The sequence below is a fragment of the Lacerta agilis genome, chromosome 12 (genome assembly GCF_009819535.1).
Source record: "Lacerta agilis isolate rLacAgi1 chromosome 12, rLacAgi1.pri, whole genome shotgun sequence".
Taxonomy (NCBI): domain Eukaryota; kingdom Metazoa; phylum Chordata; class Lepidosauria; order Squamata; family Lacertidae; genus Lacerta; species Lacerta agilis.
The window spans coordinates 18,944,766-18,959,597 of NC_046323.1; the positions used below are offsets into that span (position 1 = coordinate 18,944,766).

The following is a 14,832-nucleotide window of genomic DNA, read 5'->3' on the forward strand; positions in this document are numbered from 1 at the left end:
GTAAACCTTTACAGGGTTGGGTTATAAAGGACTGGGAAGATCTATGATGCTATCGGAATGTGTAAAGAAAGCATTTTGCAGTTTCAGTTTTCATTGTCATTTATGTACAACATAATGAATTATATTTATATATATACACACACACACACACACACACACACACACACACAGTGGTGCCTCACAAGACGAAATTAATTCGTTCTGCGAGTCGTTTCGCATTGCGAAAAATTCGTCTTGCGAAGCACGACCATAGGAATGCATAGGAATTTAATTCCCATAGGAATGCATTGAAATTTTCGTCTTGCGAAGCATGACCATAGAAAAATTCGTCTTGCGAGTCACCCTTTCGTTAGTGAATGCCTTTCATCTAGCGAGTTTTTCGTTGTGCGAGGCATTCGTCTTGCGAGGTACCACTGTATATGTCTAGCTATTGAGGTGGTGCAAACCCTCCAAGTGTCCTTATTTTCCAGGGACAGTCCTAGATTTGCAGAAGCCATCTCAGTTTCTGATTTGATCCCAGAATGTCCCGCTTTTCCTTAGGATGTCCCCATTTTCATCGGAGAAATGTTGGAGGGTATGGAATAGGTTGCAGGGGTCAGCAAACTTTTTCAGCAGGGGGCCGGTCCACTGTCCCTCAAACCTTGTGGGGGGGCCGGACTACATTTTGGAGGGGGGGAAATGCATGAATTCCTATGCCCCACAAATAACCCAGAGATGCATTTTAAATAAAAGCACAGATTCTACTCATGTAAAAACACACTAATTCCCAGACCGTCCACAGACTGGATTTAAAAGGCGATTGGGCCGGATCCAGCCCCTGGGCCTTACTTTGCCTACCCATGGAATAGGATGCCCTGATTTTCATCAGCGAAATGTTGGCAGGTATGTGGGGCAGTGGTGTGCAGTGACATTTTTCATAGGGGAACAGTTAAGCTCAGAGGCGCCAGCTTGTGAGGGGGGTGGGGGCGATGTTATGCATGTGACATTGTGACACCCTGACATAACACACATAATAATAATAATAATAATAATAATAATAATAATAATAATAATAAAATTTATTTATATCCCGCCCATCTGGTTGGTTTCCCCAGCCACTCTGGGCGGCTTCCAACAGAATATTAAAATGCAATAGTCTATTAAACATTAAAAGCTTCCCTAAACAGGGCTGCCTTGAAATGACTTCTAAAGGTCTGGTAGTTGTTTTACTCTTTGACATCTGGTGAGAATTGCACCTCCCTCCCTAAGCTGGGCAGGAGCTTCCTGGGCTTCAGGATGGAGGCAGCAGAACATTTAAGCGACTAGCCTAGTTCCCTTAGTTCAATGACCACACACCACTGATATGGGGATGGATTAAGGGATGCCTGTGATTTAGATCTGTTAGCCAATGCTTTTGTTAAACCAACAGAGCAAAGTATTAAGTTTTATGAATGGAGACTTGTGTAGGAACAAGCAGGCCTGAAGCCCAGAAGTGCATCCTCCTAACCATCTACCATCAAAATATTCCTCCCATAGCATACTTTGTCATTAAATAAAAATAGGCAGATCAATGACCTGGCTCACAGCATGGGAGCTTCTCCTTCCAACAAGAGGCAGCCTGGGAGAAATGCCATGTATTATTTATTTATACACTGCTTGAGTGTAGGAAAAAACAACAACCTCAAAGCGGTTTACAAATATATATTGTTGTGTGCATTTGTCTTGAAAGACAATGGAGTGCACCTCTGGGGGTGAAGCCAAACCACTGAACTAGCAGCACCAAAGTGACTTCCCCAGGGCACAAGGCTGAGCATGTATGTATTTTTAGTGGCCCCTACTTTTCTGCTGGTCCTGTACTTGCCGTAATGAATGCTTTTTTTTTTTTTAAGAGCATTCCTTTATCTTGGACACATTTTCTATACCTTCACTTCTTGACTATAGTGGCAGAAGAATATTGTCCATCTAGAAGGGAAGTTTTCACTTGTACGGGAAATGCATCCGGAAGACAAAATGTATCAAGGAGTTAGTGATCTGACATGGAGCACTTCATCACTGCCTCTGTTCCTTCCCCCTCCCTTGCTCTTAAGTTTTTTTGATGGTTTGAGAACAGTCTTTAATGTCCTGAGAGCTGTTGGGAGGAAATGAGGCCCCACACACAGCTGCCTTAACCAGTTGTGGAGGACAATACTGGGTACCTTTTTTGATGTTGAACATTGTTTTGAGAACGTGAGGCATTGGGAGGGGGTGGCTAATGGATGATCTGCATGTAGCCAGTCTTGGAAGCCACATAGGCTAGCTATAAAATCGACGGCAGAATTTCTTTGAAGGTCGTTCATGGACTGATCAGCCGCAGTGCCGCGCAAACTGAGGCTACCTGGGGGAGTTGCTTCGCCGCTTCTTGAGGGCTTCCAAGTGGCTTGCTTGGTATGTATACATTTATTGCTGTTTTACAATAAAATCTTTCATCTTCTCACTCACTTGTGTATTTTGTATTGCTTCTGAATCTCATTTTAAAATAACCACCTTGTCTTTGGCAAGACACCACTAACCGCCCCCCCCCCAAATATAGCAAAATATTAAATGAGATGACCACTGGGCCATGTAGACTATCCCTGCCCCCCCCCCACAACTGGTGTGCACCATGGCCATATGTCCTGGCACACATGGGGGAAATGTGTGTATCACTAGTCATATATTCAGACAGTGTAGGAAACAGCTGTCCCCTGGCACTGATGTACAAGGGGAGAGTTCTTCTATGCATGGAGGGAAGGACCCTGATTGGAGTTTCTTCACTCACATCAGTACCCAGTGAGAGCTCTTCCCCACACTGTCTAAATGCACAGGGAGTGTGCTGCATTTCTGCTGTATGCACCAATGTGAGAAATCTAACCACAACTATCCCACCTTCGCTAGGTCTGTGTGACCCTCTCCATTGTCTGACCTCTAAAAAGCATTGCGTTCAAAGAAGTCCACATGCAATCTTATTGTCTCTGATGAGCTTCCAGCTGTCCTGCTCTGCGTGAGGCAAGGCTCGGTCTGGGTGCAAGACTAGTTGAGACTCAGGCTGGAGGCAGGGCAAGGGCTCAGTCTGTGCTTTGGGAACACATAGTTCTGCTAATGCTTCAACAGGAAACAAACCGAGACTGAGCCCTATATTGTGACAGCAGCTGCATCCCAATTGCTCCACCTGCACCAGAAGGTGCTTCTTCGGTTCAAGTGGCCCAGCCTGGTACAGCTGACTCCTGCATCTTCTATAATGCAGTGCTTTGAACAGGATGATGGATCACATCCTTGGGCCAGATGGGCACCCCACTCCACAGGATCATCTGGTGAAGGCACTTTTGGGGATGGCTCTAGGTGCTCCTCCACTTCTGGTTCTGAGTCCTTGACCTAATGCCTTGAAGGAAGGGGCTCTGACTCTGGATCCCTGATGCCAATGAGTCTAAACTTCTCAGAATTTGAAGTGACAAACAGTGGTTCCATGATTTGACATTTGCACGCTAGATAAAGTAAAAATCCAAGACAACATGACTCAAGCGATCTTTTTAATATAGGAATACAGCATAACAAATGAAATTATTGCACCTAGTAAGATTTTTTTAAATAAAAACAATTACATGACTAAATGTCACATCCCTTGATTATAAGAAACCCCACCCCCTTTGCAGCCTTAAACTTTTCCAGCATAGCACAATACAAGTACAATAGTGGGAAAGTCTGATCCCAGGAACAAATCTGTGGTAAAATAAATCTAATGGGTTGTATTTTTATTATATCAATTCCACTGTGTAGTTCTCCGTGTAGGCAAGATAAATCATAAATGCACATTTCCAGCCAAGAAGATATCAGTGTCGGGTCCTGTTTCCATTCAGCAGTGTCCTCAATTGAACTTTCACTTCAATAATGCAACCAACCACCTCTCTTGGAATGCAATGTTGAACAAATGAGGTACGCCCTGGAGGTCACAGTCAATCTCATTGCATTGCATAATCTACCACTGTTCTGGTCAGCAATTCTATCTGTCTGTCTGTCTAATATACCACCTTTATCGTCCAAGGAATTCAAGGTGATGTACAGGGTTCTCCTAGTGATTGACCCAGTTAGTTTCATGACTGAGTAGAGATTCAAGGCAATAACATTTTAATGAAAACAGGAAGTTAGAAATGGGGAAGAAAAGGCTTCAATCTTCATGAGGCAATCAGCAAAATAAAATTAGCAAATAGATTTTTGTTTTTTTGTTTTTTAAAAAAGGTTGTATCCTTGGTGGTTAGGAAGAGCCAATCAGGATGCGAAACTTGCACATGCCACTTGATTGGTTTCTGAGTAGTTGAATTTTCCCAATTCTTCAAGTAATAACAAAAATAAATAAATTCTATAAATATATGTAATTTAGTCACAATAAATGTTGTTATCATCATCATCATCAATAGTGTGTTTAGTATACAAAAACCTTCACATTCCCCTCTCCTGAACAAAATAAAAAGCCCCTCTTTGACACATGCAAGCAAATCACATCATAAAACCAACAGTTTTACAAGGGTATGCTGCTTTTATTGCAGTGTTCTGTTCACATTTGCTACTAAACACTTACCGGTACTTCTGGTGGGAGCTGGTAAGCCTACTGAAACTTCTTTAGATTGGCACCTATAGCTATAATATAGGCCTACAGAAAGCAACTGTGTGAATTCGAAAATGTCATTGGCTTTTTATACACACACAAACATTTACTACCAAGTACATTCCAGCATAGGGACGCGGGTGGCGCTGTGGGTTAAACCACAGAACCTAGGGCTTGTCAATCAGAAGGTCGGCGGTTCAAATCCCCGTGACAGGGTGAGCTCCCATTGCTCGGTCCCTGCTCCTGCCAACCTAGCAGTTCGAAAGCACGTCAAGTGCAAGTAGATAAATAGGTACCGCTCTGGTGGGAAGGTAAACGGTGTTTCCGTGCGCTGCTCTGGTTCACCAGAAGCAGCTGTCATACTGGCCACATGACCCGGAAGCTGTACGCCGGCTCCCTTGGCCAATAAAGCGAGATGAGCGCTGCAGCCCCTGAGTCGTTCGCGACTGGACCTAATGGTCAGGGGTCCCCCTTTACCTTTACATTCCAACATTTCTCAGATGAAAATAGGGACGTCCTATTTAATAATAATAATAATAATAATAATAATAATAATAATAATGCCCTGCCCATATGACTGGGTTGCCCCAGCCTGGTGCCCTCTGAGCATTTTGAACTATGATCTCTGTGGTGGGTGGAGCTGGTGGAGGTTGCAATCAAAAACTTCTGAAGGACTCTGGGTTGTAGAAGGCTCATCTAGAATCCTGTCTGCATCACAAACCATCTTAACTGTATAATTTGCCCTGTTCCTGGAATTGCAACGTTTGGTGAAGTAAAAGGATATCTAGCAGGCATTTCTCACCCTCCCAACACAGTTTCAGGCCCCACAATTCCTTGTGAGAAGCTGTGCTGGTTGAAGTTCACATCACAAACGATTTGTGGCTAGTCTTTATGCATCTGATTCAAGTGCAGCACTGCTGAATGAGCTGTCAGTGTGGTGTAGTCGTTGAAGTGTCAGACTACAGCCTGAGAGGGTTCAAATCCCCACTCAGCCTCTTAGACTGGCCTACCTCACAATGTTGTTGTAGAGATTTAAATGAGAAGGGGGGGAACCATGTACACCACCTTGAGTTCCTTGGAGAAAAGGTAGGATATAAATGCAATAAATAAATTTCACATCATCAGCTCTTCCAAGAGTAGTTAACACATGAAACTCATATTCTATCTTGATCTAGCTATTGGGCTGGCATAGTCATCCTGATCCACTGCACTAGCCCAGGGTTTCCCAAACTTGGGTCTCCGGCTCTTTTTGGACTACAGTTCTGATCATCCCTGACTACTGGTCCTGCTAGCTAAGAATGATGGGAGTTGTAGTCCCAAAACAGCTGGAGACCCGAGTTTGGGAAACCCTGCACTAGCAGATTCACATGGTTAGCAATGCAACGATTGCAACTATAAGAAATGTGTCCTTCGAATCAACCCAGTTCCAACTACGGTATTATACCATATAAAGAATCTATGAAGAAAGTTGAGAAAGAACCTACCGCATGCAAAACCAGTCAGACGAGCCTCTCCTTTATCAGTCTAAATTGCATTGTATCCAAAGAAGTTAATATCTGATAATGCGGTCTTTAGTGAACTTCCAGTGACCTCGAAACATAAATTCCAGAGCTCATATACAAAGTTTTGTACAAGGTTGGAGAGACAGTTTTTGAACACAGGGATCATTTACAAACATTTTCTTTTAGCACCTCATAATTATAGTAATTTAACAGAAGGCATGATTCCTCCAAAATGAGCCCAGGAAAACACCTTAATTGCTTAAACAGAAGCACTTTTCTGAGCCAGAGGACTTACTGGAGCCTAACTGATCATTTTTGAATGTTTAGGGTTGACAATACTGTACCCTATCTCCTCTGTTTCCTGGATTCCTGGTGGGCTAATGAAGGTGAACTGCGGTTTCTCAGTATTGCTCCCAGCACAGCTCTGAGCATTTATGATGTCATCAGCTACAGTACAGAAAGCACAGATTCATGAACTTAGCATCTGGCAGACAAACGAAAGAGAAGTTGATCTTCTAGTATTTCTTTCAATTCCATCCTCAAACCTTTTTACAAAATTCAACTGGTACACCTCTTGTGCCTTAAAGATCCATATTCACAAACACTCACGTGCATATACATTATGTCTCAGCTGAGGAAATGCATACAGCTTTTGTACACATACAAAATACATTTTAGTCCTTTCTGCATACCCAGAGATCTGTGTGCTTAATGCATATGACCTTAGCAAAGAAAGGCCACTTAGCCGTTTAGGTTCCCCCCCCCCCTTTTTTTTTTTTTTGCTCTGGGCATTGATCACAACAGGCAGAGAGAAAGAAGTGTAACACACCAGTCTGGAAACACCAGATACCAAGAGTAGGAGTGGTATAAGTAGATTGACAATATGTACAAGAAAATAAAGTCACGCAACAGTGCCACCGTTCCTTCCCTGCTTAGCAGATTTTTAGGGGTACTCTCATTTTCCTACTCATATTGAAATACTGCCCCTCATTGAGGCCAAACTTAGATTCACAAAATATTTAGGCGAAACAAAATAGAAAATTCTTTCCAGTAGCACCTTAGAGACCAACTGAGTTTGTTCTTGGTATGAGCTTTCGTGTGCATGCACACTTCTTCAGATGCATGCACACGAAAGCTCATACCAAGAACAAACTCGGTTGGTCTCTAAGGTGCTACTGGAAAGAATTTTCTATTTTGTTTCGACTATGGCAGACCAGCACGGCTACCCACCTGTAACTGAAAATATTTAGGGGTATGCATACCCCTGCGTCCCCCCAGAAAAAAGCATTGGTCCTCATCCTCATCATTTGATGATGGTATTTATTTATATCTCGCCTTTCCCCCAGAACCAAGATAGCCTGACCACTGTCATCCATGCACTGGTAACCTTGGTTACTGCAAGGCACTCTATGTGGGTCTGCAGTTGAAGGTGGTCCAGAAGCTGCAACTGGTGCCAAATAAAGCAACTCAACTGCTCACTATCTGATTTTTAGAAAACATCTGAAGGCAACCCTGTATTGGTTACATTTTTTTTAACATGCTGTAAGACGCTGGATTATTGAAGCTGGAGAGTCCCAGAAAAACATCTACTTCTGCATTTGACTGTGTCAACCACAGCAAACTATGGCAAGTTCTTAAATAAATGGGAGTGCCTGATCACCTCATCTGTCTCCTGAGAAATCTCTATGTGGGACAAGAAGCTGCAGTTAGAACTGGATATGGAATAACTAATTGGTTCAAAATTGGTAAAGGAGTACGACAAGGCTGTATATTGTCTCCCTGCTTATTTAACTTATATGCAGAATTCATCATGAGAAAGGCTGGACTGGATGAATCCCAAGCCGGAATTAAGACTGCCGGAAGAAATATCAACAACCTCAGATATGCTGATGACACAACCTTGATGGCAGAATGTGAGGAGGAATTAAAGAACCTTTTAATGAGGGTGAAAGAGGAGAGCACAAAATATGGTCTGAAGCTCAACATTAAAAAAAACTAAGATCATGGCCACTGGTCCCATCACCTCGTGGCAAATAGAAGGGGAAGAAATGGAGGCAGTGAGAGATTTATTGGGTTCCATGATCACTGCAGATGGTGACAGCAGTCACGAAATTAAAAGACGCCTGCTTCTTGGGAGAAAAGCAATGACAAACCTAGACAGCATCTTAAAAAGCAGAGACATCACATTGCCGACAAAGGTCCGTATAGTTAAAGCTATGGTTTTCCCAGTAGTGATGTATGGAAGTGAGAGATTTGTTTTAATCTTTATAAACTAACAACCCACCAAGTCATTTAAAAAAATAAAAAATGGCCGTGCACAATAAAATCATTACCACATCATAAATAAATAAAAATACACAACAAATGACCATGACAGAATCAAACTGATTCTCTAAAAACACGGAAAATGTTTGGCAAAACAGAAACAATTTCAATAGGTGACAAAATATGATCTATTATTCATCCCTAGTTTATGATATTTTTTCATCTGATGAATGGTCGTTAAGAACGTGTACAGTCTATGTGTACTTTTACACATATTTAAATTCTGTATATTAGGTTTTTTTAAAAAAAATCTAGCACTTATGGATATCAATGATTTTAGATCTATAAGCTAATCAGCCACTTTGGTATCTATATATAATCTTTCCCAATGATATATGTGTTGGACAATGCTAATCTCTCTCAAATCCACAGTCTGAAAAAAATCAGAAAGCAAATGCTCAATTTAAATTTTCTTTTTTGGACAGAGAAAAATGGACCCGCTTTGCTTAGATATGGAATTGCTCACATATATTTGATTGTCTGGTGCAGCTTACTGCACTGAAGTCAATGATACTGTTCCACAATTACACTCCATAGTTCTGGACTACAATCACAGAATCTAAATGCAGTATTGGCATAACAGGAATGCTTAAAGTTCTACTCTCCTATGCAGCACATTATCTCAAACATTTATCTTACTCTTCCTATTTCAGCATTCCTACAACTTCAAAATAAGTTTACATACAGGTATAGCTCATTGGCATGATTTACAAGTCAGGGTGCAATGCTATGGCCCCTGGGACTGAGAAATATCTGAATCATCCTCTCTCCAAGCTTGGTGGCTCCTCTAAAGACCCGCTCCAACCAATAATCCAAGTTAGTAGGGCTAGAAAGGCATATTCCAAGAATATGCTGAAAAGTAGCTAGGGAACCAGTAAGGCTTAGGATCCTTCCTAAGCCTTACCGGTTCCCCTTTACCCACAATAATTTAAAAATGCTTTTGAGTGGGTGCAAATCTCTATTCTCCCAATGGTAGGAAAAACAGTAAAAAAACAAACAAAAACCAATTGTTTCTTATCTCCCTGAGACCAGAAATTGACAGAGGAACATAAAATGTTTCTCTGCCCTCTCTGTTTCCCCCTGCAAGTGAGACTGAATAGAATGCCTAGGCAGGCAGCATTTATTGACAGAAAAGAATATGTCATTCACGAAGTGCTAGAAATTGTTGTTCGGTTCCTGTTCCTGCCAACCTAGCAGTTCAAAAGCACATCAAAGTGCAAGTAGATAAATAGGTACCACTCCGGCGGGAAGATAAATGACGTTTCCGTGCACTGCTCTGGTTTCACCAGCAGCGGCTAGTCATGCTGGCCACATGACCTGGAAGCTGTCTGCGGACAAACGCTGGCTCCCTCGGCCTATAGAGCGAGATGAGTGCTGCAACCCCAGAGTCATCCACAACTGGACCTAACAGTCATGGATACCTTTACCTTTTAATATATATAGTCATGGATACCTTTACCTTTTATTATATATATATATATATATATATATATATATATATATTCATACAGAAGTGTTTTAAAGCTTTTTGCACTGACCCTTTTTACATTGTCTCTTCATGTCTAAAGATGAAAAATCAATTGCTTTTCCACCAACTTGTTAACAGGCATTAAATACGCGTTTGAAACCAGCTCTGTTAAGGCTTAGCAGCTAAGATAAAATGCTGAAAGTATTCAAAAGTGAGAGAAGGCAGAAGCAACTTCTTCAACACATTATTCACAGAGGGATTCTCAAAGTATACGAGGAGCTGCTGGTAGAGTTACTTTTCCCTGCATGTTATAGGCCGCTGTTAAGTGAATTAAATAAACATGCCCACTGTACTTCTGCTTTGTCAAAAACCACATATAGTCCAAGGTTGCAATTCCCAAAACACTTTCTCCACTTGCTAATAGCAGCACAATCCTATACGTATCTACTCAGAAGTAAGTTTCGAGTACATCCAGGTAGGGGACTTATCTCTGGAACCCCAAAAGACTGCAGCAAATATGTGCAGGCAATAGTTAACTAGACTGACCTGATAGGTTCTGATTCAGTATTAGGCAGTTTCCTATGTTTACTGAGTCTAATGGGGCCTATTCTCAGGAGAATGGGATTGTAGCCCAAGTAGTCTGAAGACCATGGTGCAGGTTGTATGGAATATAGTAGTTCAAATTCCTCCGCTGAAGGAAATTACTATTCAGAAGGATTATGCTTTCTTGCATGAAAGAGTATTAAGTAATAATAATCTGTGGAAAGGTCAGCTTTCAGCAAAGGCATTCTCTGTTGACTGACCGCTTTGGGGTGGGGGCTAAAGTTGGTCTGCAGTGATGTAAAAAGCCGATTCTTTCATGTGCTATGGCTTGGTCTATCCTCTGAGAGCAGTGGTAGAAGAGAATAGGGAGCCTTCCACCAGCTACGATACTTCCCGTCATTGTTTTGTGCTCTGTGTGTCTGTTGAGGAAGTGGTTTGCCCTTCACTCATTTGTGCTGCAGTAGTGATCGCAGTAAGAGCTGGCACAGTTGACGCAGAGCCAGGAGGAGGCAAAACCAAGCAAAACATCCGAGGGTCCTGATGTTTGTAAACAGAAGTGGATTCTCTCCATGATCATTTGATGACTCTGGAGCTTTTGGTGGGTTAGCACCTCCAGCAAGGTAAGAAAAACCAATCATACCTGAATGGTGGTGTGGCCAAACAATGGCGACCAGCAACTGGATTTTATTACACTTACACACACACACACACACCCCTATGTAGTACAGGGTGCAGCTTTCTTTGACCACTTTCATACCAGGGCTTTCAAAAGCCATCACAACACTACAACTTGGCAATGGTAGCACTCCCTGACAGGCCCCTGTTCCAGCTTCAACAAGTGATAAGGCCAGATGGTCCCCCTGCTTCAAACAGAGACCTGGTGGCCACAATCCATCAGCTCACTACTAAACAAATTATTTCCTAGAAGCCTGAGCAGGTTCAAAACGCAGTGGTCGACCTCCTTATGAGGATGGGTCACCAACATGGCATTAGACCAGTGCTCCAAAATCTGCACTGGCTTCTTACTAACTTCTGGGAACAATTCAGCTTCCTGTTTCTAACAGATAATGCATTGGGCCTGATCAGCATCTCTCCTCCCTTATGCTTTCCAAGATCAATAGTGTGTAGTTTGGTACCTTAAGTACCAAATGTGCATCCGATCAGGAATGCCTGGAGAAGTAGAGAAGTATCCTTGTTGACTACCCCACAAATATGCCAAATCCACCAGTAGCTTGCAAAATCATAACTGTTTCTTCCCACCTCCACCCTGCTCTAAAACTACTGTAAAATATTTTAATCTGGACTGTCCAAGAGGGGCTTGGAATGAGCCAGTGGCATTTGCAAAAATCTGTTGTAGCCTTTGTAATACTGTATTTGAGCAACTAAAATGTAAGCTGTATGTTATGCATTACTGCCCCACCTGTCATCTTTTGGGTGAGGAACACACAGCTTATTATGGGCTTAGGTATCTTTCTGTGGATTAATTATTATTATAATTAATAATACTTTCAAAAATGAAACAGAATGACACGGTTATTAAGGAAAGGTGTGCCCTCATAATCATCACCCAGGCAGCGTTCCTCACTTTAAGTTGGATTTGATGTTAAAGAATCATTTATGATCACAGTAAAAGAAGCACAGCAAGATTTGTAGCAATTTCCCTTAAAACTGTCTGGGTGTAGGGGAACAGTCCTACAGGTTTGGGATATTTTGCTGAAGGGGGCGGTGGGAAAGAGAGTCTATTTCCAAGTCCACTTTCCAGGAACTTTGCTTGCACACCAGCTAGTATTGCGCTCCAATTAAGAAAATAAAGGAGGCGTTTTAAAAGCCTGTCTCTGGTATGCAGTTTGCGGTGATAATTAAACAGAAAAAAGAACCAACAACACGGAAACGACGGGACGCGCGCTGCGATTCTACAAAATCAAATCTGGAGAGGAAAAAAGAACCACCCAAGTGCTGTCGCTCGAAAGGAGCCGAATAACTCCCCAGCCGAGGTCGCGAAGTAGTACCGCGCAGCGCCCAAAAACGCGCGTGGAAAGCTCCCGCAAGCAACCCTATTTGGGGGAAACTCTTTCTCTCCCTCCTATTCTAAGCAAAGTAAGAGCCAGCTTCTGCGGTAGGTTTCAAAGGCAAGGCAGCATGTGCGCTTCTGGTCTGCCCGGCAACACACACCTTCTTCCATCGCAGTGTGTTGGAACTTTCTGTCTCCCTGCCTGCCTCTCAACCCAAGTCTCCGCGATCGAAAAACGCTGTTCGGCTCCTCGTCCGCTCCGGGCCCGTAGGGACGAGGCGGTTTTGTTTTGAGCTAGGGAGGGGAGGAGGAAAAGGATGGAGAACCAGTCCCTTTCTCTCCCATCTCCTCCGAGCTTAAAATATTGATCACCTTTGTTAGATCCCTTTTCGGAAACTGCCCTGCTCGCTCATCCTCCCTGCCGCCTCCCCCACCCGCACCAGCCACGCATCTTCCTTTCCCTGGGTTTGAAGTGAGAACCAGCTGACAGCCAAGCATGTGGTGTATAAATATTGAAATAAACGAGCGGAATGGGGGGGGGAGAGAGAGAGACGGGAGGAGGGGGTGATCTACGGAAAGTGGGGGGAAGAGGGAAATGAGAAGAAGATAAAGGGGGACAGAGCAGCCCTTATAGTGCGCCTGCTGTTCCTTCGTGGGGCGCTGCTCTCCGGCGGTGGGGAAGGGGTGTGTGTGCGGGAAGCAGGATTTAGAAAAGGGGAGAGAGAAGGAGTGGTGGAGGAAGGGAAGATAACAGCATTTAAAACAACAACAAAACAACAAAAACTGCACAATCCCAACAACAGTGATTAGCTCCTACCCGTCGCACAGGGACTGGGAGGGGATTGTGTGTGTGTCTCACCTGACTTCCTCCTTCCCCGGGGCGGCGAGGGAGGCAGAGAGAGGCAGGCGCGCACACAGCCAGCCAGCCAAGCGAGCCAGCCACTCTTCCTTTCCAAAAGCAGAAGCATTCTCGCCCACCCTCGGGGGGGGGGGGTAGAGAGGGGGGGAAAAGAGGGAGAGAAAGAAATAACCCTGAGGGAAAGCGAGGAGAAGGGGGAACGGCAGGCGGAAGTAGGCAAAGGAAGAGAGAGAAAGAGAAAGAGAGAGAGAGAGAGAAGGGAGAAGTAAATAAATCAGTCGGCAGCCAAGCTTCGACCCTCTTCGGCTTTTGCTCCGTGGAACCCGCGGCCAGCTTCTCCCCTCGCGCCAACCCCGAGAGCGGCGGCAGCAGCGGCGGCAGGAACAGCAGCAAGCGGCGGCGGCGGCGGCGGCAGCAGCTTCACCTCGGCTCCTGCACCGACGTGGGCCAGCCTCCGCAAGGGGGAGAGCCAGCGAGCGCAGACGGCCCCGGCCGAGCCTCTCGTGCCTCCGAAGCTTCTTCGCCAGAGCAGGAGCAGGAGAAGCGGGAAGGAGAGGAAAACAACCACAACAACAACAACAAGAGAGAGGAGAGGGAGAGGGTGGGGGAAGAAGAGAGACGCGTCGCTGCGGACTGGGCTGAGAACTGCGCGTAAAGCAAGAGCCCCGCGGGTTTTTTGGACACTTCGCTCGCCCTGCTGCCTGGCGGGAGAGTACCCAAGGCAGGCGGGCGCCGCCTTCTCGTCGTCGTCGTCGTCGTCTTCCTCCTCCTCGCCTCAGTCGCCGCCTTGCCAAGCAGTTCAAGAGTGGGGGGGGGGGCGGGGGCGGCGAGTGGTTGTGTGAGTGAGTGCGTGTGTGTTTGTGTGTCTGCATGTGTCTATATATGCGGGGTGTGTGTGTGTCTGCGCGCGCCCCCTCCTCCTCCTCCACCACCACGTCGTCGTCGTCGTCCTCCTCCTCTCCGCTCGCGCTCCTTCCTTTAAACGCCCACTCCCGATGGGTGAAAAGACAACTTGAAGTTCAGTGCAATTAACTTCGCCGGCGCCTGGGAAGCTGAAGGTGTTGCCCAGCCTCGCCCGCCCTCTCGCTGCGCTCTCATGAGTGAGTTTTCCGTCTTCCTTCATTCCTTTTCGCCTCAGCCGCGCGCGCTCGCTCGCTTACCGAAAGCCCAAGTTTTCATTCTAGGGGGACTTGGAATTTGGTGTGGACAGCCGGGCGGGTGGGAATGGATTTGGAAAAGCAGGATTTGTTGTTATGGCTGGGTTCTTCCTGCTTTCATTTAACCGCAGCCGAGTTCCTGGTAGGGAGACGCTCTCCGTCTAATAATTCATTTTTACACTCGTCTGGTTTCATCGGGGGAGCGAGTGGCTTCCACCACGCGCGCACGGACACCTGCCTTATTCACACACGCGCGCGCGCACACATATGTTCGGGGCGCGCGCGGGCGCTTGCCTTTCCCGAGTCAAGAAGTTGCTGGCGAGGGTCCCTGGAAAGTTTGCCTCAACTTCTTGAACCCTCGACCCGGAGT

At 44.9% G+C, this 14,832-nt stretch overlaps 1 protein-coding gene across 2 annotated transcripts in view; it reads left to right on the forward strand.

The window, feature by feature from the left end:
- The first annotated feature begins 14,239 nt into the window (after nt 1-14,239).
- SATB1 (SATB homeobox 1) overlaps nt 14,240-14,832 on the forward strand; it is a 123,056-nt gene continuing 122,463 nt past the window's right edge. For both annotated transcript variants that reach the window (XM_033166006.1, XM_033166028.1), the window contains exon 1: nt 14,240-14,405. Coding sequence is in view for 1 of the 2 variants with exons in the window: in XM_033166028.1 (XP_033021919.1) it covers nt 14,402-14,405 (4 nt within the window). In the remaining variant the exon portion in view is untranslated. The remainder of the gene's footprint in view (nt 14,406-14,832) is intronic.